Source organism: Lichenostomus cassidix, chromosome 3, assembly GCF_008360975.1.
Source record: "Lichenostomus cassidix isolate B80296 chromosome 3, HeHo_3.0, whole genome shotgun sequence".
Lineage (NCBI taxonomy): Eukaryota > Metazoa > Chordata > Aves > Passeriformes > Meliphagidae > Lichenostomus > Lichenostomus cassidix.
Window position 1 is genome coordinate 1,285,773 of NC_139483.1, and position 24,531 is coordinate 1,310,303.

General features: G+C 49.3%; 2 protein-coding genes across 7 annotated transcripts in view; one reads left to right on the plus strand and one right to left on the minus strand.

Annotated features, from left to right (window-relative positions):
- The first annotated feature begins 1,455 nt into the window (after positions 1 to 1,455).
- Positions 1,456 to 11,225, plus strand: LAMP5 (lysosome associated membrane protein 5). Of its 2 annotated transcripts, XM_085053992.1 has the most exons (7): positions 1,456 to 1,599; positions 1,944 to 2,042; positions 2,305 to 2,477; positions 2,681 to 2,812; positions 2,882 to 2,987; positions 4,373 to 4,561; positions 10,499 to 11,225. In XM_085053992.1, exons 2-7 carry the CDS (start codon positions 2,003 to 2,005, stop codon positions 10,675 to 10,677), a joined length of 819 nt encoding a protein of 272 aa, XP_084910118.1. In that variant the 5' UTR covers positions 1,456 to 1,599; positions 1,944 to 2,002; the 3' UTR covers positions 10,678 to 11,225. The 2 variants fall into 2 exon arrangements, with proteins under 2 accessions (XP_084910118.1, XP_084910117.1); XM_085053991.1 differs by lacking the exon at positions 1,456 to 1,599 and having other exon boundaries at positions 1,720 to 2,042.
- Positions 11,226 to 16,144: 4,919 nt separating this feature from the next.
- PAK5 (p21 (RAC1) activated kinase 5) overlaps positions 16,145 to 24,531 on the minus strand; it is a 162,801-nt gene continuing 154,414 nt past the window's right edge. For all 5 annotated transcript variants that reach the window (XM_085054000.1, XM_085053999.1, XM_085053998.1 and 2 more), the window contains 5 exons: positions 24,035 to 24,168; positions 22,229 to 22,355; positions 19,541 to 19,666; positions 17,462 to 17,596; positions 16,145 to 16,890 (listed from right to left, as the gene is read on the minus strand). In XM_085054000.1, the coding sequence (XP_084910126.1) occupies positions 16,735 to 16,890; positions 17,462 to 17,596; positions 19,541 to 19,666; positions 22,229 to 22,355; positions 24,035 to 24,168 (678 nt within the window). In that variant the 3' untranslated portion in view covers positions 16,145 to 16,734. The remainder of the gene's footprint in view (positions 16,891 to 17,461; positions 17,597 to 19,540; positions 19,667 to 22,228; positions 22,356 to 24,034; positions 24,169 to 24,531) is intronic.

Here is a 24,531-nt window from a genome sequence, read left to right on the forward strand (position 1 = left end):
TCCCTGGACCCTCCTGCACAGGCTGGATGTAGGGACAGCTGCTCAGGATTGTGTATTTTGAGGCTTAGAAGCCACCTCACAACCTCAAAAAACCTGGAAATTAAATAGTGGATGAGAGGTGGAAATAAAGGGTAGTTAAATACTGAGCTCATCAGTGAAGGACCTGAGGAAGCCAGGCACTAAAATCACCACATGAATACAGCCTGGTAACAGTTAAAGATTACATGATGTAGAATATCGTGGTTTTTCCTTTGTATAGCCCCCTGAAATTATTATCTATAGATTAATCCTGTATAACAACTGACACAGGTCTGACTGTGTTTGGGGGTGTGCAGGAATGCTTCTTTTTCATGAAACAGGAGAAAGGAAATTGTCAGAATCTATTTAATATGTACGGAAAGCAGAAAAGGATTTTCAACATTATAGTTACAAAAATCAATGTGTTCCTTCAGTATCTTCTTTTATTTTTTAAAAAAGCCATTTCCCAGCAAGAAAGCCCCTTTCTGCAGGTGTGTGCCCTGGCAGAGAAAGGGCAGCTGCCCACAATCAAAACTCACCTTGCAATATCATGCTTTGCAAAACCCTGGACCGTTTCCTCCAGATGCCTTTTCCTGAACTAGAAATGTAAATTGGTAGTGAATCCGCGTACCGCCATCACTCCAAATCGCTGCTGTCCCTTTGGCTTTTTACCAAAAAAACATCCTCAGTATACCTTCTCCTCATCCCCGCTGCTCCTGGGACCGGTGTCGCTGTAAATCGTAAGTTTTTTGATGTATTCCTGGTCCCGGGGCGAGCTCCAAAAACAAAGGTCCCGATGAGAGGCGGGAAGAAATATTTCAACGTCGCATCAGCCGGAGCAAGGGAGCAGCGCCGGGAGTCGGCCGCACTGGCACCTCGCAGCCCGGCACGGAGCGGCAGGGCAGCCGGGCGCTGCGGGCTGGGAACGCCGCTCAGCCCACAGCCCGGGGGGCAAAGCCGCCCTGCCCGGGCCGGCAGCGAGGGAGGGAAAGCGCCGGGCTGCCGGGGAGCTGAGGGGCCCGGGGCGGGCGGGGCAGGGCTCGGTGCGCTCTGCTCTCAGCCCGCCTCGCAGCCCCTTCTCCACTCGGCGCCGCGGAGCCCCGCAGCCCTGCCCCGGCCAGGGACATAGCCCGGAGTGCCCCGGCTCGGCTCGCACCGTCCCGCCTCCGACACGCACCCCAGGTGTGACCCGTCCCCCCAAAAACGCCCCGCGCTGGCACGGCCGGTGCTTCTGTTCAAACGCTCCCTCTCGGGGCTATTGGGTTTTGTGTCACGGCGTGTGTTGGGGTTTGTTACCACATTTTAGAGCTCAGGTGCGTCGATGGCCCCTCGCAGAAAGATGCGGCTTTGCTTCTGACCTTGCCACACAAAAATAGCTGCACGTTTCTTCCTAAATTAACTCGCGGAGCAGCTGTTCGCCTTCACCGAAATTAGTGACGCTCCGTGAGCAGCCGGAGCTGGAATAGATTTCCCCTCCTCCCCCCCGCCGGCCTCTCCGGCAGGGACGGGCGGCACGACCCCGGGGCGAGGGGGTCCCGGTCCCAAGTACCGGCCCTGCCGGCGGAGCGGGGAGCGCTCGGGGTGAGCCTCGCTCCGCTGCAGCCGCACGTCGGGCGGCCCGAGGTGCCCGCGGGGATCCCCGGCAGCCCCTCGGCGGGTGCGGCGCCGGAGGGGGGGAATCCCTCCTTGCCTCCTCCCAGCCCGGCTGCGCGTACGCCCCATCCCTCGGCGTGGGCGCTCCATCAGCTCCGTCGGCATCTCCCCTCCTCCTCCTCCTCCCCGCACACCCACACACTTTCTCCGTCCCTCCTCCCCGCCACTCCGCAGCAGAGTGCTTTTGCAGCCTGTGCGGCTCCTGAGAAAGGAGGTGTGCTGCTTTTTCCCCCCTCCTTTTTATTTTTAATTTTTTTTTCTTTTCTCCGGAGCGGACCTTTCGGAGGAGCAGCTGCAGCAGCCGCGGCCACGCCGGGACCGAGCAGGGAGGATGGCCGGGGGGCGCCTCCCGGGGCTGCTTTTCATCTTGCGTGAGTACCTGGGCGGCGAGTCGCGACACGGAGCCCTGTCGCGACGAGGCAGCCGCTGGCGCTGAGACAGACCCGGCGCTATCACGACACCGGTCCTGCATCACCGCCACCGTCTGCCACATCTCCTCTGCCTGCTCTGTCGCGACAGGGACGCCCCGTCGCGACAGAGGAGCTGACTCCGGCGGGCTCGGGGGTGGCGGGGGGCGTTAAGGGAGCGGCAGAGGCTCGGGGCTGCCGGAGCTCAGCCCCGCTCTGCCCGCAGACGCCGCGGCTCGCCTGGCCGCCGAGCAAGAAGTTGAAAACCTCTCCGGGCTCTCCCCTAACCCCGAGAAGGACATCTTCGTGGTGCGGGAAAACCGGACGACGTGTCTCATGGCCGAATTCGCCGCTAAGTTCATCGTCCCCTACGACGTGTGGGCCAGCAATTACGTGGATGTGAGTGGGGTTCGGGGGGTTCAGGGGCTCCGGCAGGACCGGGGATGGCAAGGGACACTCGAACTCGCTCGCACACACACACAACCCGGTACTTTCCGGGGGTCCTTTGTCCTCTCCGAGGATTTCCAGCCGGGGCACTGGGGGCCTGCGGGCGGCCAGGGGACCCCGGGGTGTCCCCGCTGAGCCCCGCTCCTCGCTTGCAGCTGATCACGGAGCAAGCCGATATCCCGCTGTCGCGGGGCGCCGAGATGAAGGGCAAGTGTGGCACGAACGAGTCGGAGCTGGAGCTCTCCTGGCTGGACCAAGCGTACACCCTCAAACTCTCCTTCGTGAAGGTACGGATCCGGGAGCTGGGGCGGGGGCACGGCGGCTCCGCGGGGTCCTGACCGGCCCTCTCTCGGCAGGAGGGGCACAACACGTCCCGGGGGCCCGAGGCATCCTGGAGGCTCAGCCGGATCCAGTTCACCTACGACACCTCCGAGCGCACCTACTTCAAGGATGCCGTCAGCCGTAAGCGCCCGGGCTCGGGGTTTAAGGCACATCCGGCGTCGGGCGGGCGCAGCGCCGGGCTGGGAGGCGAGCACCCCGCGGGCCACTCGCTAAATGCAGCTTAGGGGGAAAACAAGCCCCGAACCCTCCCGACAAAGCCGGGACTAGCTGTCGGGTTTAAACCGCGTATTATTTTTTTTTCTCCGCTGTTTTCTTTTGTTGTTTCTAATCCCCGCGATTGCAGTGGGAGGGAGAGCCCAGCTCTGCCCATTCGCTGCGCTGCCAGGGCTCTCCTGGGGGACCCATGGCCCCAGGGGGTGGGGCGGGAGACACCTGGGCTGGAAAAGCGTGTCTCCTTTCCTGTGGGAGATTGTTTTTAAGGTTAACTCTGACGATGGATGAATAGGTGGGAAAGCAGCAGTTTCCCAAGATAACTGAGATTGACACGAGTATCATACCCCTACACGCCTCCACACCCAGCAGCCTCCTCTTGTCTCTCTGGGTTTCCATTCTTTTGGCCTTCATTTTGTTTTGATTTCATTTCTGCTCAGAAATGTTCTGTCTTGAAATGTAAAATGAAATACTGTCATTTGCCAGTCGTTCTCCTTCTGGATTTTCCAACTCCAGTGAATAGGCCATTTAGAGTTTGTGCCCTAAGGCACACTGGTTTTGGGGCTGCTTTTCCCACTGGTGTTTGAGTCTCAAAACACGGTGGTGGCCATGCCTCATCAGCCCCTGCCAATGTGAAATACTGATTGCCTTTCTGTGCTGCTGGAGGGGAACAAAGGGCTGCAGAAGAGCGGGAGGTGGAAGATATCCCTCGTTCCACCTTGCTCAGCTGCACTCAGCCTCGTTTGTAAAACAAGCTTGAGGTGATGGGAAAATATTTTCTCATAATTCATACTTGGGTGAAATGGTCGCGTATTTTCAGGAAAGGCTTTATGGCCTCTCTTGCTTTGCGGTGTGCTTCCCAATGGCACTGCTCCTTCCCACCTGGATGCAGAGCCCAAGTGCGGCTGCAGAAATGGTTGTTTCCCAAGCGTAGGGAGTATCAGGCTGAAACCTGAGTCTGTGTGAATGGGGGAACCATTTCTCCGCCCTATGGACTCCAGGTGCAGCGGCAGAGCCAGCTCTGCCCATTGTGCCGCAGGGCCGTGTGCTGCAGCCCTGTGTTCCCGCTCGCAGGAGGCAATCCCGGTGTGGGAGCTGCCCTGGCTCACTGGGGGTGTCACACCAAAAGCAGGCTCCCACACCGGGAGGACAGGGTGCTCTGGGAGCAGCAGGGCAGCCACTGCCGCATTGCGCCCCGGCCGCGTCGCCGTGCGTTCAGTTCATTGCCTCGGTTCATTGCCTCGGTTTGTGAAGGCCCTGGGCCTGGGCCTGACCTGTGTGTGTCCCCTGGCCAGCCGGGAAGCACACGGCCAGCTCGCACCGCCTCTCGGCCCTGGTGACCCCCGCCGGGCGCTCCTACGAGTGCCAGGCACAGCAGACCATCTCCCTCGTCTCCAGCGACCACCAGAAGTCTGTGCAGCTGCTGCTGTCCGAAGTGCGGCTCCAGCCCTTCGACATCCCCGCGGATTTTGTCTTCAGTGAAGGTAAGGAGCAGGCACAGACACGTCCTGCATCCCTGAGGTGCTTGTGCTGCCATGGCCTTTGGGGATGTTGCAGTGTACTGAGGGAATTTGGGTCTCACCTTTTCCAGAGTGGGCTTCCCCTCACTCCAGCCTGTTACCAGTGCTCCCTGCAGTCCCTCAAACCCATTCCTTGTCTTTGTGATCTCCAAAAAGGCTTTACAATTTCAGCCCAGCTGCCGAAACACAGGCTATAGTTGAATGTACCTCAGCCACTGTAGAGCCAGATTGCCAGCAAGCCCCAATGCGGCATGCCTGGGGAGCCCTGCAAGGCTGAGGTGTCTTCTCTGCAGCACAGGAGATGCTCCAGCACTGCCCCAGGGGCTTCTTAGGGCTGCAGCACACGGAGAAAGCTTGGGGCTGCAATGGCAGGAGACACAGGGGCTGCACATTCCTGGCTTCCATTTGATTACTGCTCATCCTGAGAGTGAAGGCTCCTTGTGTGCCAAACACTTGGGATGCCATTGCTCTTCTAGGGGGTTCTTTAGCATCCATGGTGGATAAAAGAAAGCCTGGGTTGATGGGTGCTGTTTGTGTCAAAGGGTTGTACTGGAGTCAGCAGCAACGCTGCCGTGGGACAGGATTCCTGCAGATTTGTCTTCCTTTATCCTGAGGAGCCCCTGGTGCTCCTCCTTCCTGGCTCCCCCTTGGCTTTCCCGTCAGGTTGAAGGAGGCAGTGTAAACAGGCTCAACTGGATTAGATGAGACCAGCCCCATTCTAGAGTGCTGCCTTAGCACTAAAATCAGTTAAGCCCATTATTGTAACCAGGTGCAAATAGAATGCCTAAAAGCCAAAGCTTTTAACAATGAGCTAGAAAATGGTGGAGTTATTTTCAAGCCTAGCATTAAAAACGTGAGGCTTTATTATTTTGCATGTGGGAAGTACTCTGGAACACAATAAAAGCCCAGCACTGACTGCAGAGCTGAGCTGTTGCACTCACGACTCACATCCTCTCCCTGATGTAGTAAATTCGTGCTGTTGCATGTGCTGGATCTGGCAGAGCTCTGCGTGCCTGAATTACTCATGGCAAGGCCAGTATAATACTGAGTAGGTTTTGTCTGTGGGCAGGTTTGTTTTTTTTTATGATGAAGTAGTACCACTTTTGCATAGAAAATTACAGGGAGAGAAAAGCAGAATTTAATAGTTTGCTATAAATTCTTTTTGTTGATGTATCTTTACCTTCTCTTTTCTCCTGTGGATCCAGTATTCCTCTGCTCAGGGTTGGGCTGGGCAGACCTTGGAGGCTGAGAACAGCATGTTTGAAATATGCAAGTCTGTGTCTTGGTGGTACCAAACTTGTGAAGTCCAAGAGTTCCCAGTTAAAACCACCCAACTGGGGGCTCATTGCCGAAGGAATCTGCCTGTCATTTCCATGACATGCTCTTTCTTGTCAGGCAGTAAATTTGTTTCTGTTTTGTTTTCTCTTTTCTTGCTGTAGTTTAGTGGGATTTTGGTTTTCTGCAGGATACAAGGAAGCTGTGGTTGGTTTAGCAATCTTTAAACACATGGAGGGAATTCCTTCTCCAGAGAAAAGTATGGCTTCTCTCTTTGTCAGGCTTAGTGGGTTATTTTTTGTAATTGTTGCTCTCATTATTCAATTGCACTCCTTTTTGTTGAATTCCACTGGAAGTTAACCAGCAGAGAGCACCTGGAGAGGGTGGTCAGCAATGCCTGGGAGGTGATTTATCAGTGGAGCTGCATCCAGGGCTCTGCCACTCTCCCAGCAGCCGAGCTTGTCCTCGGCACACACATGGCAAAACAGGATCCTTTGTGGGGTCTGAGAATCACTGCCAATCTTGAATTACAGTAATTAGCCTTCTCCTTTTTGGTTCATTAATTTCCCATTAGGTAAAATTCTATTAATTATGAACAAGCTACAGAATGTTTGAAAATATTTTAGAGTAGAGGAAGAGAGCTGCTGGAGCAGAAGAATCACTGGAATGCGGGAAGGTCGAGGCCCTTTTCCCACAAAGAAATGGGGGAAAGGTTTTTTCATTAGTCCTGACACTGTCCTCTCAGGGATGGGTTAAAAAGCTTGCAGGGAGTGATTGGACTGCTTTTGGGCTTTTTCGAATGTTTAAACTCATGTGCTGGAGTATTTTTACTTTTTTTTTTTTACACACTGCTTCCAACCTTCACAAATCCACATATATATATTTATTTACATTTTTATTTTTCAATACAGAAGCAGCAGAAAATTTTTTCATTTAGAGATTGCTTTTTTTTTTTAATAGGGAAAGTGTGTGTACATTTCTCAGCTTAGAAAATGAGAACTGGATGAAGAGGGTGTGAGAACGTTTAAACTGATGAAAGATCCCCAGAGAAACTGTCAGCTCTTTTGATTTTATATTTAAAAAATTCAAATATAAAGCCAAATGATGAAAAATACTAATACAAAGGGATACAATGGCTGAGAATTAGGGGCCCTGGGGTGGCTCAGAGGGAGCTGAGAACTCCCAGGTGAGAGCCATATTTTCTTGAGGGTTTTTTGCACCAAGGTGTGCAGCCACTTTAAAAAAAACACCTGGTCATTAAAAAAAAAAAATTAAAGCTATTTACTTAAACACATCTCAAAATCTCAAAAATCTTGTCGTGCTGGCCAGAGCTGGGCTGTTTTGCCATGCCTTTGGACAATCCCTGCGCTGCTGGTCGGGAGGGCGCCGTGCCTCTTGCCGCGATTTTTGCCGCGTTTGCTCTGCAGAAAGATTCTGGAAGAGGAAAATGGGCTCTTAGGTGGTTTCACAGCCTGGCACTGGAATTGGACGAGCACTCACCATAGAAACCGTGGCAGTGCGTGAGCCTGGAGGAAGCACAGCACAAAGGAGCAGTGAGGAATGTGCCTAAACACCTCCTTTATATCCCCCGCAGTCAGTGTGCCGTGGGGCAGGGACTGGGGGTGACACCTCCCTGGCAGAGGGTGACCTGCTGTGCTCAGGATGCAGCAAAAGTCCTGGCAATCCCCTCAACTTTCCCCTTTTTGCTGCCCTGGACTGAGGGTAAACCCCAGCGATTTTTGAAATGTTGAGATTCCAGTGACCTGGAGCAAAACACTGGGGGAAATTGGACAGGAAGGGCTGTTTTCCTGCAGGATCATTGATTCTGAAATACGCAGCAGTTCCCAGTGCAGTGGTACTTCATTTGTCAGGCGTCAATCCGCCCATGCTTGATGGGGTTGAGTGTCCAAATTTGTCTGCCATGGCCTTTATGCAAACCCTTCTCCCCTCCTGATTCCTGCTTGCCTTTTCCTGTGCTGATGGAGCAGGAATGATACCTGCTGCCTGCCTCCCTGCCGTGTTGTGCACCTCAGTGCCTATGCTTTGAACTCCTGGGGTGAAAAATGCTGTATAAATGTTAAAGTAGGTTGTTATAAATGTGAAAATATTTTTATTTGTCATAAAATGATGTGGCTTAACGTTATATTAATGGTAAAATGGAGAATTCGTCCTCCTAGCAGTCAGCACCCAGAGAGCCTCACTTCTCCTGCAGATGTGTTTGTGCTTAGCACTTCCCAGTGCTTCCGTGGTGAGTCCTGCCCAGCCCCATTCCCCATTCCCCTTCCCCCTACAGTCTCCAAAGAGCCCAGGCTTTGGTGATCAGCTCCAGAAGGGGGAAATGGATGTGTCTGGTGAGGAGAAGGTGTGGGTAAGGCAGAGGCAGCTGTTTTGCCCGGGGAGGTGCAGTGGGTCCAGCTGGGTTTGCTGCTGGAGACTGACATATTTGCTTGGCTTTTTTTTTTTTTTTTTTCCCTGTTGGCTTTATTTTCATTTTAATCCTCTTTAAAAAAGCATCATGATAAAGAACTCTCTTCCTTGGCTGCTTGCAAGAGATGACAGTTGACACCTTTTTGAGTCATTACAGACACTTAACCACAGCCTTAGGTTTCTGTGGACTCCAGAGCTCTGGCCACGTCCTCGGGCATGTTTTGTGCTCTGCAGCTGGTTTGTTTTGGCAAAAGCTGGTGGAATTCAAATGTTACAAGTGGGTGCTTTAGAGCTGGGTCTGTTCTCTGCCCTGGTGAGTTTGAGCTCGGGGGAATCCTCTCAGCTGCATTTCCAGGAACCTTCTTTCCATCCTCTTTGGGGTTTAAGCTAAGCCACCTCCAAAGCAAGAATCAGTGTCCAGGCACTGTGATCTGCTCAGCCTGTTGCAGCCATGTGGGGGATGCACAGGAGCTCCTGGAGTGTGGATCCTTCCCGTGGGATGGCTGTTGCTTTGTACCCGAGGGCAGTGGGTCAGAGCAGCCCTGGCCTCACAGCACTGCCCCATGCCAGGCTTTTCCTGCAGCTGCTCAGCTCAGCCTCTGCTGTGTCTCCCTGAGCTGCTCAGGCCTTCGCATCCTAAACTGGGAACAGTTTTCATAGAGTGCTAGAAACCCAATTTTGGGAGCTAAATAATAATCAGGGGTTTTTTTCCCCCATTCTCCTTACTACAAACAAACAAAACCCCTGCATTGCAGCAATTGCTGAATCGCCTGTACCACAGTCCTGGTGATTAATCACTCCTCTGGTGAAACAGTGAGCAACGGGAACTGAAAAGGACGTTTTTTTATGTTAGAGTGCATTTCACTCCTGCTTTTTTTTTGTTTCACCTCATTTACACCTTGAAATGTTTCCTGATGGGATTGCTGTGAGTCTGGTGCTGGGAGGAGGCTCCACTGCAGGACATGCTGATGCTCCTGGAGGTCCATGCTGTCACCTCCTGCCTGGGCCTGGGGGGTCTCTGGGTTTTTCCTGCTCTTTGCCACGTGCTGTTAGATTTGTGGAGCATTTGCTCTTCGTGGTTATTGTAGATCTCTGCAATCAGCTGCCCAGGGAGCCCATCTGGACAGTCTTACCAAGGGGAGGAATTCGTGGAGCCCTTTGTATTCGCTCTTCTAACACACAACCTTTCTATTTCCCTCTTTCTTTTTTTTTTCTTAAAGTTGTCATTGTTTCCAGCACATTTCTAGTACAATGAAGAACACGATCCAGAGAGCTGTCCTTCCTGTATCACGTAACCTTTTTCTTCTCCCAGATTTGGCATTTTTCTTCTTTTTAGCCTGGCAACCCCCATCTCAGCAGCATGGGCTCTGCCTGTCCATCAGCACGGAGAAGCAACAATCCTGTGGGGGGAAAAAGTACATCAGGATCCTGTCATTCAGGCAGTACACTGGAAGTGTAAGGGAGCTGAGCAAGGATTATCAGTGGGTCGTTTCCTGACCTCAGTGGCCTTTCCAAGCTCAATAGAAAAGTCTTTTCCCATTGTATCACAATTCTCTAGTGGTTTATTAGACTTCTGGCAGAGACTCATCAGCCAGAGAGAAAAATACTGTTGGGGCTTGTATTGCTCCTGCTCCTCCTTTGCCAGATTTGCTGCACAGTGTGGTGTTCTGGGGTGCTGTGTGACCTCAGACACACTTGTGTGCTCCGCCAGGGCTGGTGAGGTGCCCGTGGGGAGCTCATGGAGAGAGGAGAGCTGTGCTGCTGGATCTCTGCCAGCTTGGAGACAGACGGGAATCTCTGGGTGATGTGCAGGGTGAGTCTGGTGCAGAATGAAACTTGCTGATTTTGAGGCCTCTACAGACTCTGAATAAACAAAGCAGCTCTTCAGGCACAGTCGGGAAAGTTGGACTTTGGCTGCTGCGTTCCCAGCAAGGCCATCGATGTGCGGCAGAGAGGGCTGAGCTTATGGGCATGAAAGTGTTTTTCCAGTGCGTGGGCTGCTTTGATAGATGTTGCCTCTCCCTGCATCCCTGCTTTGTCACTGATTCCACTTTGCTCTGAAGCATTGATTTTTCTCCCCAGGGCACTGTTGGTGGCTGCTGCCGCTGTGTCCTGCAGGAGTGTGACTGGGGAGCCACGGCTGCAGCAGCTCGGCAGCGCCTCAGGCACGTCCCTCTTCCCCTTCCTGTTTCCCTGCAGAACACAAGTGCCCAGTGGACCAGAGGGAGCAGCTGGAGGAAACCCTGCCCCTCATCCTGGGGCTGATCCTGGGGCTGGTGATCGTGATCACCCTCGGCATTTACCACATCCACCACAAGCTGACGCCCAGCCAGGCGCAGATCCCTCGGGACAGATCTCAGTACAAACACATGGGATAGGGAGCAGGACCGAGCGACCCAGCATTGATCAGGTAGAAAAAGCAAAAGCACTTTTTTCTGCGGGCAAGGAAAGGTTCTGGGGGGTGAGAGATGGTATTCACAGCACCTAATCCTGAGTGTTTCATGGAGACACTCAGGCTAAGGCTCAGCTTTAACACTGACTGTAAGGAGACTCAGTGTCTGAGATGTCTGTAGGTGGTTTGAATACCTTCTTAAGCAGCTGGGCTGATCATCTGGAAACAGAAATGCTTCGTGTCCGAGTTGCACACTGGGAGCAAAATTAACTTTCCTGTTTTATTTATTTTTTTTTTCCTTTTTCCTGTCTTAAGAGGCTCTTGCCTCCCCCTGCATCACCCTTGGAGCATTCAGCCCTCTCCATTCCTGTCCATGCAGGAAGCAGGGCTGGGAGACAGAGCCATTGCACAGGGTTCATTCACGCCCTCTAATGAAGGGACTCAAACCACATCCCTAAGTTTGCACTCATGTTAAGGAAAAAAACATGGAGGCAAATGCAGGTGTGCTTTGTTAAAAAAAAAAAAATAAATAAAGGTCAGTGATTCCAGCGGAACAGATCACAGCTGTGGAGCTGAGCCTACTCTTGAGACTGAGTGAAGAAAGTTGGTTTTTGCTTCTTGAGCCACATCTGAAATAAACTTAAAAAAAAAAAGTTAAAAAAAAAGTATTGATGCACAAATTATAAAGTGCCATGCTACTGCAAGTCAACTGAGAAATGCTTCTGGCTGGGCATCTTGCACGTATTGTGATTGTGGTTGAGATGTTACATTGCTACCTGCAACTGACATTTTCACAACAAAACAGAAAAAAAGAGAAAAAGAAAACAGTAATGTTAAAGTTACTATGCAGATTATTCAGGTATAATTTAATGTAACAGAAATAAATATAAGGGAACCCTTGAAACCTATCCTTAAATGTAGACGATTTTTAAAATTAATTAAAACATGTACATATATATTACTTGATTTGCCTTCTTATTTTGAAATGATGTAATGCTTTGTAGTCATTCCATGATACCAAATGGAATCAGAGCACAAATCCATCATCTGAGTGGATGTTACAGGTAGGATTCATTCCAGCAGAGATTTTGCTGCAAGTAGCTTGGTGAAGATGTGGTGGTAGCTCAGTATTCTATGATTTGTTGGTTGTCTCTAATATTCTTGTAATCCTCTGGGTTTTTTTCCTACGTGTTGTGTGGGCAGTGATGTGTTTTGTTCTGCTACCATCCAGTTCCCACTGAATCCTCTGACTTCCCTTGGCCCAGGTGTTACCTCAGCAGCAGTTCGTCCAGGCCTTGTGTTCATTTAGGGCATGGAAAATACTTCCTTGGTCTTAAACTGATTTGAACTGCCAGACAGGCAGTCAGATTACTTTCTTTCAGTTTAAAACTGAATACTAATCAAGGAGAAATAGTAATTTCAATGTTGGGGAATGGCAAGAAAAGAAACTTGACTGCTTTTTAATACTGTAGGCTCCTCCAAAATTTATGGGTTTTTTTTTACGAAGGTGGAAGCAGCATAAACCTTCCTTTAGTCCTGCCTTATTCCTGGTCTCATTTCTATGCTATGCTCAGCTTCCTGTTCTCTCATTTGGATGCAAAAAGCAAAATTATGGCACTAATGATGATTGTGGCTTTGCCCTTTTCCTTTAAAACTCCATTGAAGGTGTCCTGGGTGAGCATCAAGCTGACCAAGTGCCACAGCCTACAATGAGCTGGTAATTAAAAAAGAAAATAAATGGTTCTTTTAGAGGCAGTTAGAGAAAGCCAGAGGTAGCAGGAGGGTGAATGAAAGGATTAAAGGTTTATCCTTAATAGAGAGGAGCTTTGTCCTGCCTCACCCTGCCTCTGCCCTGGAGCCAGGAAGGCTCTCCCGGCCAGCTCCCATCAGCCTGGCACATCTGCCACTGTGACATCCCAGAGAATAATACAATCAAACAGGAAGCCAACAGCTGAGCTGCAGATGCCAGAGGAGTCCCTCCACTGTCATTTGTCTCCTGGACAGGACATTCTGGCAAGGTGGCTGCAGGAATGATGGGATGGCACAAATTGCACCAAACTGGAGCCATCCCGGTCACTAAAAGGACATTCCCACCTGGCTTCCTCCCTTGGAAAACAGCGCTCAGGAGATTCACGTGGAGCTGTCTGAAGGCAGCAGAACCCGGGGCTTGGCTGAGCTGCTGAGGGTCAGTGCTGAAGAGGCAGTGGCTGGGCTGGAGCTGCTTTGGGAGCTGGCTGTGCTTTGGGCACAGAAGGTGCTGCTGGGTTTGAGTCCCTTGGCTTCTGTGGCCCCACGTGAGCAACACCTGCCTGGTGTAACAGGGAGAGAGATGCTCCCAAACCTCTGCGTGGATTGAAGATGGAAAAAAGGCTGATTGAAACTGATTTTAATTTGCCCTGTACTGACCCTGTCAGGCACTCCAGGGAGCTCTCCTTGCTTGATCCCAGCACTGGAGCACTGGGCTGGTGGCATTGCCCACTGGAGGGGGATAAATGTCCCAAGAGCTGATGCAGATCTGTGCCCACACCCCTGAAGGACTTTTGCAGCTCTTCATGCCAGATGAGGGCTTCCCTTAGGAAGCACTTGGCATCACCTTTGCGGGGGGGGGAGTGTGTCTGTAAACTATTAGGAAGAGTTCTACGGATACAATAATTAATTTCTTGGGTATCTGAATTGATAGAAAATATTTCTTTTGTTGTCGGACTGAAATGTTTTTCATTTTTGCGGAAAGAAAGGAAATAGAAACAAAAATTTAATCTCAGTGATAGTTTGTGTCCCAGACTGATGTGTCTTGGTGAAAGGTACTTACGATCTTGGGTGAAAACCCTTTAAATATTTTAATTCTTTCCATCCTTTTGCTCACATTTACTGAAAGTGATCTGAATTTTCCATAGTTTCAAGCTTTTCAAGCCTATTTATGAAAAATTATTTATGAGAGAGATTATGTCCAGCTTCCGTCTTGCCTGTCAAACTGCAGTAGCGTCTTGAGGATGGCAGCACTTTATTGTGATTTAATTTTATATTTATCTTTCATTTTTATGGGCAAGCTGCAAATTGAAAGCTTTGCTTTATAGATGTTTATGAACACACCAGCAGAAGGCAGATAAACACACCTTATCACCCTTCTGAGCTCTGTAAGGACCTGTAATAATTAAGCACTTACTAAAGCAGCTGCTAATGACTTAACAGAGTACTTGTGATTAAACTTTAATTATAAATTACTGATGTGCTGCTGAGGAGGGGGCTTACATAGCTAGTAAATGTGTTGGCCTCTGCTACTGTGATTAGTATTTGGGAATAGTTTCAGAACTGTGAGCTCAGAAAAAGCCAGCATTCCTTAGTGACAGGTGGGAGTACTTTCATCGGAATATCCCACCATACCTGGAGCACAGCCTCAGCCTCTGAGGGAATGGATGCTCTTAACATGCCTTTTTTGTTTGCTTGTTTTTAGGTGATTGCATTACATTTTCTCAATGTATTTTGAAATATTTACTGATGTCAGTAACCAAAAGTCATATAAAACCTCATTTGTAGGACCTGAAGATATCAAATAACATTGCAGATGCATCAGCTGACTGGTGCTGCTGGGGGAGCTGGGAGGAATTGCTGTCAGTAGATGTGAGAGCTGAAAAACTGTGAGCCAAAAGTTAAGGGTGTGTAGGGCAAAAAAAGAAAGGGATTATTTAGGGGGCAGAGAAATGAAGGTGGAAATGCACTGACACTTAGAAATCACTTGGGGCAGCTCTCTAAATCACTATATATATATTTATATATATGTAGGTGTTATGTGTAGCATATATATACACATATACAAGAAAACTCTTTTTTTCCTTGTTACCTGATTGGCCCAGTACTGTGGGACTGAGTCAAATCTATAAACCAGAAAAAAGGCATGAGGAAAAAATACTACATTGAAACTCAGTGTTTATTAATTAATTTATTTAACTTGCATGTGCATTTGTCTCACCAGTAGCTGGTGTTCACAAAAAACCCCTTTGAAATCGACAAAACTCTCAGTAAACTTGATGAACACTGTTTAAAGTATCTAATGATAAGAAAGTTGCAGAAAATTCTTCACTTGCACAGCCTAAAATGTGCTGAATATTGAAGAAAACCCCCCACCAACCCCTTTTTTATTCAAAGATGGTTAAAAAAGGTGATTTTGTGGCTAGTACTAAGTTGTGCCATATGCCGTTGCCTGGACTGGTGCAGCCTGGTTTCCTGAGTTGTCAAGACTACAAAAGAGAGCCCTGGGAGGCTCTGGGTGTTGCTCCTGGCTGGGTTGGCTCCAGGAGCTGGGGGGCAGCGAGAGCCAAATGCATTGTCTTCAGTGGCTCCGTAAAAATGTGCAAACAGGGTTACAAGAGAAAGCAGCGGGGGAGATGTGAGAACATCTATTCCATGTTCCAGGTCATCATTATCTCCTTTTTGCTTGCTTGCTTTCTTTTTTAATTGCTTCTCTCCTTTCAAATATTCTTTTAAGTTTTTATGGGCAGGGCTAAAGGAGCTTCTCTACTATTGGCAACTTTTTTCTCCCAGAGGAAGATCTTTAAGCAACAGCTCCTGCCAGGTTTAGATGTTTGGTTATAATTTACTACAATAAATAACAATTAATTTATTAACTATGAAATTCCGTAATAAGAAAGAAACTGTGTTTTCACAAAGTTGGCTTTGTGGTTCTTAAAAGATACTGTAAAATGAGGTCAGTAAGAAAAAAACCAAACTTGAAAAACATGGCTTTTGTATTACACATAAGTAAAAACAACTCATTGTTAATAAATAAAATTAATTTCTCATTGAAATAATTATGAAGCACTTCTAAAAATTTTAAAGGCAATTCTATTTAGGCCTACAGTTAACATGCAAAGTCATCCAACAAATAACACAAAATTGTACCGCAGTAGTCAACTGTTGCATCAACATTCAGAAAGGTCTAGACAGCAGCACGACTTCTCCTCTATGGCAACCGCCTGGCAGCGCAGCGCATCCTCTCCCATCCCTTCCCATCCCATCTCCCATCCCCTCCCCTCCCATCCCATCCCATCCCATCCCATCCCTGGCTCTGCCGGAGCTCTGGGGATCCCTCCAGGGCAGAAGGAGGAGCTCCTGCCCTCCTTCTCCACCGTCAGAGCTTGACAGAAATAATGGAGGCTTCTGTGGTGGCAGAAGTGGCCTTGTGGTGGAAAAGAGGGGTCAGCCCAGCCTGGGAGGCCCCTTGGGCAAAGGATGGGCTGGGGGTGTTGGCTGCCACCGGGGGGGAAAAGGGGAGACCCCAACCAGGGCTGGCCCTCAGCAGAGCTGGCACTGCCACTGTCACCAAGTGCCCCAAGGCAGGCGCTCCCACCTGCATCAGTTATCCCTGGCTCTTCTGGCTGCCGTGAGGGTGGGATGAGCCCCCTCATCACCCCATGGGAAATCTGCAAAACCTTACAACTTCCTAAAGGTGGTTGTGGTTTCTTTTTTTTCTTTTTTCCTGTTTTCAAAAGGGATAAAAAAGTAGGAAACTTCATCTTCTCAAATTCTCGCTAAGTTACACTTATTACTTCAACTAACACAACAGTTACATGACAAAGTACTGCAAGTTATCAAAACGTACTGTACACAAAATTACAAACTTGTTGCAAAATACATTGCGCTGCTCTGACCGAGATAAAAAGTGCTTTATTTTGTCAGAAAAGTGGTCTTCTGAAATAGAAGTGCCATAGCCTGTAGTAAAGTTCTGGTGTTTCGCTCTGGCTATGCTCTCCTCTGCTAAATTACCTTTCCAACGCTGGCATTTGGTGCCTTCTGCCCGGATGGCCCAGAAGGCAAGAGTGCTGGGGAGCCTGGCAGAGCATGGCTGGGATTGCTGCCTGTCCCTGGGAGGGACACAGGGAGCACAGAGAGCACTGCCTGCCTTTGGGCTTCTTCACACACCATGTTATTTCTGCAGGGCTGCTTTCCTCTGCAAGCTTTCACTCCTCCCTGCCTGCGGATCCCACACAACTGCTGGCATTCCCACACGGCCGGGAGCCAGACTGCACTGACCTCTTCCCAAAAAGCTTCAGCGGTGCCTGTGCTGCCTCATGAGGGGCACGATGCAGGAGGGGGGCCCAGCCAGCTTGAGGAAGGGGTGTCTCAGCAGCTCCTGGGCTGTGGCTCTCTGCGAGGGCTCCCGCACCAGCATGGAGTCCAGGAAGCCGCGCAGGACCGAGGAGACCTGAAACACCACACTGGCGTTAGGGGTGGACACAAACATGCAGCTCCAGCTAGGCTGCTTTCCTGGGAAGACAAGGGACACACTGATCTTCCCTATGGCAACAGCCGTGCTGAGCTGAAGGTCTTCCATGTGCCATTGATGGTTGAAGTGTTTGGGTATGGCTGGGGTGCAGAGCTGCACTAAGGTCGGCTGAGGGCTCAGGTGTGATGGAAACACCCCAGCTAGGAGGTGCCCAAAGGCTTTGGCTCAGGACATGGATGTACCAACCCACCCACAGCAGGGCCAGTGTGCCAGCCTGCTCTGGTCCTCAGGCAGTGTGGGAAGCACAGGCAGCACAAGGCTCTGCCCAGCTCCCTGTGCCATCACTGGCTGCAAAAGCAAAGCCAGATCTGGGCACAAACAAGGCTGTGACTGATGGCTTTGGCCTCACTTCCTCCCCCCAGCAGTGCTGTGTAAGACCCACTGCTCAAGGTGGGACCTCAGAAGCTATAATTTGGGGTAGCAGGTGTGTGCCTGCAGTGCTCCTGAGCATGTGGCTGTGCAAACCCCTGACCCCCAGGGGCAGCCTGACCTTGTGCATGTCCTTCACGCGGGGCGGGAGGTTGTCCCGGATGCGGCGCATGGCCTGCAGCGGCGGCTCGTTGAAGTAGGGGGGTTCACCATCTATCATCTCGATCACCATGATGCCCAGGGACCAGATGTCCACCTGGAACACACAGAGGAGAAGGGTCATCAACACTGCTGGCAGTGCACTGGGGGCCAACAGGCTCAGCACTCTGAGGCAAACCTCAGAGCTGGCTCATGCTGCTGCCTGCTGCCAGTCTAAGCCAACAGTCTGAAGAGCCAGCACCATCCACCATTTTATTAACCAGCCAACCATGATTTTATCTTCTGAGCTGTGAGTGCCTTGACAGAACAGATTAGCAGGGACATACAAACCTGGCTCTGTAGCTGGTTGAGGTGCTGCCCACTGGAAGTGCTGTGCCTTGGGGAGGCTCTGTCCTCCTGCCCTGCATTCCAGCTGCACTGATTTGCACCCACTGAACACCAACCCCAGGCTGCTGTGAAATCTGCAGCTGCTGTGAAATCACTTACTCTATTCCCCTGAAGCTTAAAGACTGCAGGAATTCCATTCAAGACCCTATGGCAAATGCAAGTACTCACTACACCCAGGCCTGTTTGCAGCCAGCACAGGTAACACATTATATAAGCTCTTTGGAAAGTGATTCAGCTCCACCTCAAAAAAAAAAAATTGTTTTCTTTTTCCTTAGTCCTGGGCTGCTGCAGAGCTGCTCCAGAATCCCAATCCTTTAATGACTGCAATTCCTGTCATTTGCCAGCCCAAATACAGCCAGGGCCAGTTCATTCTGCTTCTGCCCTTTTGCCAACACTATCCTTTAACTTAAATCCTTTTTTTTTTCTTTCCCTTCTGGTGGAGAAACCTAATGTAGCCCTAAGTTCAGCCACTTTATAATCCTTCTGGAGCTATTAATGGGCTAGTAATAGTTGATGCTATTATCTCTGGAGTGTCTTCTACAACAGCACAGACCCTGGGTGCAGGCAGTGCCTGCAGGGTGCTCTTGCTGGGCCAGAGCAGTGTGAGGATGGAGCAGCTCCAGGCCCAGCTCATCTCCCCTTCCCTGTGTATGTACATACCTGTATTTCTATATGGGTATGTGTATATATGTGCCTGTGTGTAAACATGTCCGTGTCTCTGGCTCTGCTTGCCTGGCAGGGTCGAGCTCTACAGCTGCTCCTCTCAGGCAGAAGCTCTCCCCACGCAGAGGAGCAGAGCTGTGAGTCACTGGCACAGCTGAGCACAGCACAGCGATTGCTCTTCCCAGGCTGGCAGGGCAGGAGTGCTGTGACTCACAGCTGCCTCATGGATGGGGTATGGCACTGCAGAGCTGCCCTGTCTCCCCCACCTTGCTGGGCTCCTCTGAAGGCTTCCTGTAAAAATGTGTGCGTTGCCTTTCTCAGAACATTTGTCAGTGCTTGAAATTGCTCCCGCAGAGGTGCTTTTCCTACCCTGTCTCTCAACTAATGGCAGCAATGACTGCAAGGAATAAGCCAATGTGGAGACCAATCCTACCACAGTGGGTGGCAATCCAACCCACCCAGCTGGCCCCAGCGTTTGGGACCCTACAGGACCTGTGCTTCTGCTGGCACTCTTCCAGAGGAAGGGAATGGCAGGCACAGAGTGGCTCTGTGCAAATCCTGCTGTGACCTGGCCGTGCAGGAGTGGCACACGAGGTGGCTGCTGCTTTGGCACATGCAGGTGTGCACACCTGTGGCTGCAGCTCCAGCCTGTAGGCTTGAGATTAAAGAGCACCAAAGGGCCTTTGGCAATGTGAAAATGAGAGCACTTACTACAGCACCCCAAGCCAAAATATATAAAGGCATTACACTGCTAAGTGTGCTAAATGGAGTTGTTGTTTAATGACTTCATCTCAGGGAAATACTTTGGAAAAAGGCACGATGTAGCACTCTGGGGCAAATGGAATTGCTATTTAGCATGGCTGTGTAAATGCTGCTGAACTGCACAGCTCTGACAGAGCTCTGTGGGGTTGGGATATCCCCTCTGGCAGTGCCTGCTGCACTCACCTGGGTGCAGCAGGGAGTTGGATATTCCCTCTGGCATTGCACTCACCTCGGTGCCATAGGGCAGGCGGGATATCACCTCCGGCGCCATCCAATATGGTGTCCCAACCAGGGACTTCCTCCTGGGGACCTCCTTGGACACTTGGGCACAGAACCCAAAGTCAGACAATTTTATCTGAAAAGAAGAAGTAAAAACCCCTCTTGAATAACAAGGCAAACTCCTCTGAGACACATCTGCAACTGCAGCTGGAGGGACAGGGAGGGAGCTGCAGGGTTGCCTGGGACAGGACAGCAGCCCAGCTCTGCAGGATCATCTGGAGATGGGAGCACAGCCTGGGCAACACACAGCTCATTAAAATGAAGGCAAGGGGAGATGCAGTAGAGTGGCAGTGGTGCTCATTCCTGGTATCATCTGTCACAGCCCATTGCCTCTCCACCAGCAAAGGATGTGGAGGTGATAAATGGCTTGTAACACTTAAAAACAGAAAGAAAGCAAAATATTCAGAAGAGAATATAACACAGTCTTGTAGCAAATCTATTACTGCACACACAGAACTCCCATGTTTGTAGTTATGCACATGATATCCAGTAATACACATATTCCAAGTGACACACACCCCTCCTGTGGTTTGTACCAGGTATACATCTCTGTTTGCCAGGAAACTGCTGACACAAGTGGCTTTCACCCCATTCCCTTTGACCACCCACAGAAAATAAAACCCTTTCCAATGGTTTGTCAAGCCCAGGACCTCCCATTGTGGACTATCACTGAAGAAACTGTCACCTTCATGTAGCAGAAAAGCTAACCTGGAGGAGACAAGGAAGGCTACAAGACTCCTTGCAGAAGAGTTAACCTGTTCCCTTTGCTTGGGAACTCGGCAATTAGTACTGTCCTTGAGTAGCTGTGGCAGTGACCTGAAATAGAAATAATGGGATACACAAGCACTCCGGAGAGCAGCTCTTGCTGCATCATGTGCCTGGCTCACACTTTTATGACAGTTTTTTTTAACAACAAAAATTATGGAAAATTATCACCTCCCCCTCCCTGGCACTGTACAATGCCAAGGTGAAAACTTCTCCAACCTCCAACCACAACAAGCTGGTCTGAGGGTTGGTAGCATCACCCCTTTGCAGAAACATCTTGTTCCTCAAGGCTAAAATCGCTTTTTTTAACCCTCCAGGTACTTATTTGGAGGCCTGGAAGCTATCAAAGGGATTTTCCTGGACATTTTCCTAACCTCCATCTCTGCCCAGTTAACGGTGACCCATGCCCAAGGTCCACAGGCTGTGTATCCCATCCTGTATCTCAAAGCCCAGGGATACAAAGTGAGCCCAAACAGCCCCAGGACAACTGGAGTGGGAAGCTGCATAAATCCCTGCATTGTGTAGACTTTTGTCAGCACTCAGTTGTTTTCTTTTGGATTCAGCATAGACATTACTTTTTAAAAAAGTTACGGGTATTATTTTTAAGAAAATTCATGAAATGATTGTTGGTATTCCTAAAACAAACCAAATAATAGCCAAGCTCTCCACGCTAAATGTATTTTTCAGTTTACAGGATGACGAATGGAAGAAATAATGCATATTTTGGAAGCAGAGCCCAATCTTCTTTTGTAGGAGCACAAGAGGTTTTGCATTGCTCATTCGAGTACATAAAAGACGATGATTTTCTAAAAAAAGATAATTGCACAACACAGCCATGAAGAAATCTGCAATGCAGATAATAAGGACTGGAGTAATGAGTATAATGAGGCACTGTATGCAGATCCCGAGCACAGATCAGATGTTATTTCAGCAACACGATGAAGAACTCCTACACATGTGAGATTTTCTTTCCTTGACAGGATTAACAGGAGCAGCCTGTGACTGCTACAGGAAGAAAATCCCTCTCCCTTGGTGAAGTGGGCATCAAATCAGACAGACGAGCCTTTGGCTACAGTCAGGGCAGGCCTGGGAAGCCAAGAGCTTTGCCTTTGGAAGGGGAAGGTCTAGATCTGGTTCCAAACCAAAGCTCTTGGGATCAGTCCAACCCTCCTGGTCTTGCCCTTAGACAGTTGTGTAACACCAGTGGAGCAACCCTTACTTTGTGTGCAAACTACATTTTGTTTACTGAGCAAGGCATGTGTAGCATTTTGTCCCCTTCTCCCTATGCTCATTAACAACACGAAGACACACCAAGTCACTGGCAGCAGCATCCCATCCAGGTAAATGGGAATGTGGGACAGGTATTATCAAACATCTCAGAAGTGTGAAAGCTGCTCTCACCATCTGGGGAGGGTTTCAGCATTAACGCTTGTTTCCTATGTGCACAGACTTGGCCTCCTTACTAGCTTGAGGAAGCAGAGCATGTGGACAGAAACTGCTAACTGAATTATAACTAAGTGTGGTAAAAAGAAAGTGGTTTTTGAAAGGCATCAGAGTAGGAGTGGTGCAGCCCAAAAGAAGGTCTCCCATCACCTGGTCATCACCCTTGTTGCGCAGTTTCCTCTGCCACTGCCTTTTGATGGCTCCAGTCCCTCCCCAAGGACTCTGCCTGCAGCACAGATGCCAATCCCTGGCCAGACCAGGCCTGTGTTTTTGGGATTCAGCTCTCTCACAGGTTACTCACACTCTCTAACAAGTTACTCACGGGTCACCCCCCATTCTCCCCCATGCCTGGAGGATTGTTTCCAGGCAGTGGCACTCTGTGCACAGGCAGTGTCCTGGCAGCCCTGGAGCTGGGAAGGCAGCTGCTCACCCTGCCGTCGCTGGTGAGCAGGATGGAGTCACTCTTGATGTCGCGGTGGATGACGCCCTGGTTGTGCAGGTAGGACAGAGCTCTGAGCACAGACAGACACACCGTGGCGATCTGCTCCTCGTTCATCCTGCAACAGCAAGGGGGAGAACCAGCTCAGTGCTGAGGAGGATGGGGAAAGGGGATGTGGAGAGGCACAAGTTCCCAGTCACGCCAGCAGACAGGCAGACAGGAGATCCTTTAGGAAATGGCTCTGTGGGGCCAATCTCTGGTCCTGTTTCTGTCCAAAATGGGGAGATTTTGGACAGGCATGGGGAGCAGCTCTGCAGCGAGGTCTGGATTAGTCTCCCTGCAACACTAAAAAAGCCAAGTGTGCCATGTGCTGCAGCCTGTTTCCCTCTGGGAAATCACGGAAATGCCTTATTTACAGTAAGCTCACTGCTTGCCAAGCAGGGCGAATCACTACTGGGATGGAAACAGGCGTGGAATAAAGATGAGAAAAAACACCCTTAATTGTGTAGGCAAAACATCAGGCCCCGGGTGTAGCTCTTTGAGAGCACTTTTGTGCCTTCTATAAAAATATTCTGGGTGTTTCAGCAGAAAAATGAACAAGAGTCCTCATTTCTGTGCACAGCTGGAAAATCCCATTCTGGGGTCATTCCACTGGCATGGGATGGGTTGTGTACCCTGGTACCACTGTCCCATTGCTGATGTCCCCAGCATCTCCTTTACATGGGCAGAAAAACACACACAGAGATTTCTGCTTTAACTTCGTGTGCCATTTGTAGTATTTCAGCAAAATCTTTGAGGGAAGGTCATGCAATGTGAAAAAAACCCCACCCAGAAGATTGAGAAAATACTATTTTGAGTTAAAAAATACATGACAGCTCTTAAGAAGTGGTGTTCTGGGAACATCTGTTTGCTGTTAAACTTCTGTCAGAAATATCTAAGATAGAGCTTTTAATGGTTTGGCAAATACTTGCAATATTGTGATTTATTTCAGCACATAAGCTAAGGTAACACTAAAAAATAAAACACCTGTGTTCCAACTCTTGGTAGGATCTAAGAGTATGATTAAATTAGGAGAGAAGACAAATTTTCTGATTTATAATTCCTTGCTTTTGTTCTTGCTCCCCTAAACACTCGCCCACTTTGCTGTGGAAATTCGAATTTTCTTTCATTCAATAGGAAGATATTAAATAAAGAATCCCTCTCCCCTATCTCATTTTATCCAGCTTATCAGAAGCGGATGAGCAAAGAACAGATGTAAAGAGGGCTGTAAAATATAAAGTCTCCCCTCAGAAGAGGCAGAGCAGTCTCCTACTTTAAAGGTGTGATATTAACTGAAATATGGCTACGTGCTCCACCATAAGCACAAATTTTCTGATATAAAAACACTTTTCCCCTTATGTTTTAGGCTTGGTTTGCAGGTAAGCCTTCTGAGGGGAAATTACCCTGAGAACTGATGTGGTTATGATAGCAAACCCAACAATACAGATCACCAAACAGGGAAATTTTTTTGCCATTTTAGGAAGTAATGGATAGAAGTTGTATTGCTGCCGAAGTAGCTGCTGAAGTGTTAGCAAATCCCACCTACAAGCAAACCCTCCCAGGTGTTTCTTTCCCTTTGGTTTAGCAAATGCTGATATCCACAGGAGTGCTTATGGTAAGCAAACATGCTATGTATAGGTTTAACTATGTGTACACCTAAAATACATGGATATGTACTTTCCATGCAGGTGTACTGTATGCATTTTCCTGTTTTTATCTCTGTATCTGCATGCACGCAGCCCCAGCCCCCCAGCCCACCTGGTGTGAGTGACGATGTCAGTCAGGGCGCCGCCCTCCAGGAACTCCATCACGACCCACAGCTCATCCCCCACCAGGTAACTGTTGTACATGTCGACCACGTTCTCGTGGTGGTAATCTCTCATGATCACAACCTGCACAGGCACAAAGGGATGAGCTGTGAATGCTACAAGCCTTATATGACACTTGTTCCGACCTTCTTTTTCACTCTGCTCTTCTGTACTCTTAGCAAAGGTGCTGCGATGAATCACATCCTTCCTAATCCTTATGCCAGTGCATAAACAAAATCAATATATTTACATCAAAATATCAGTCATCGTAAATGCATCAGGACAAAGAAAGAATGTCTAGCTGATAGAGTATAAACAGTAGATAATTGTTTTATTTCAGCCTGCAGGAAAAGAACTGTTGGTTTAATTATTTTTTTATAGCCAATTGCTTTCACTACAACTTCCAGACTTTTTTTCTGACCTGATCAATCACACAAAGGTGTTTTT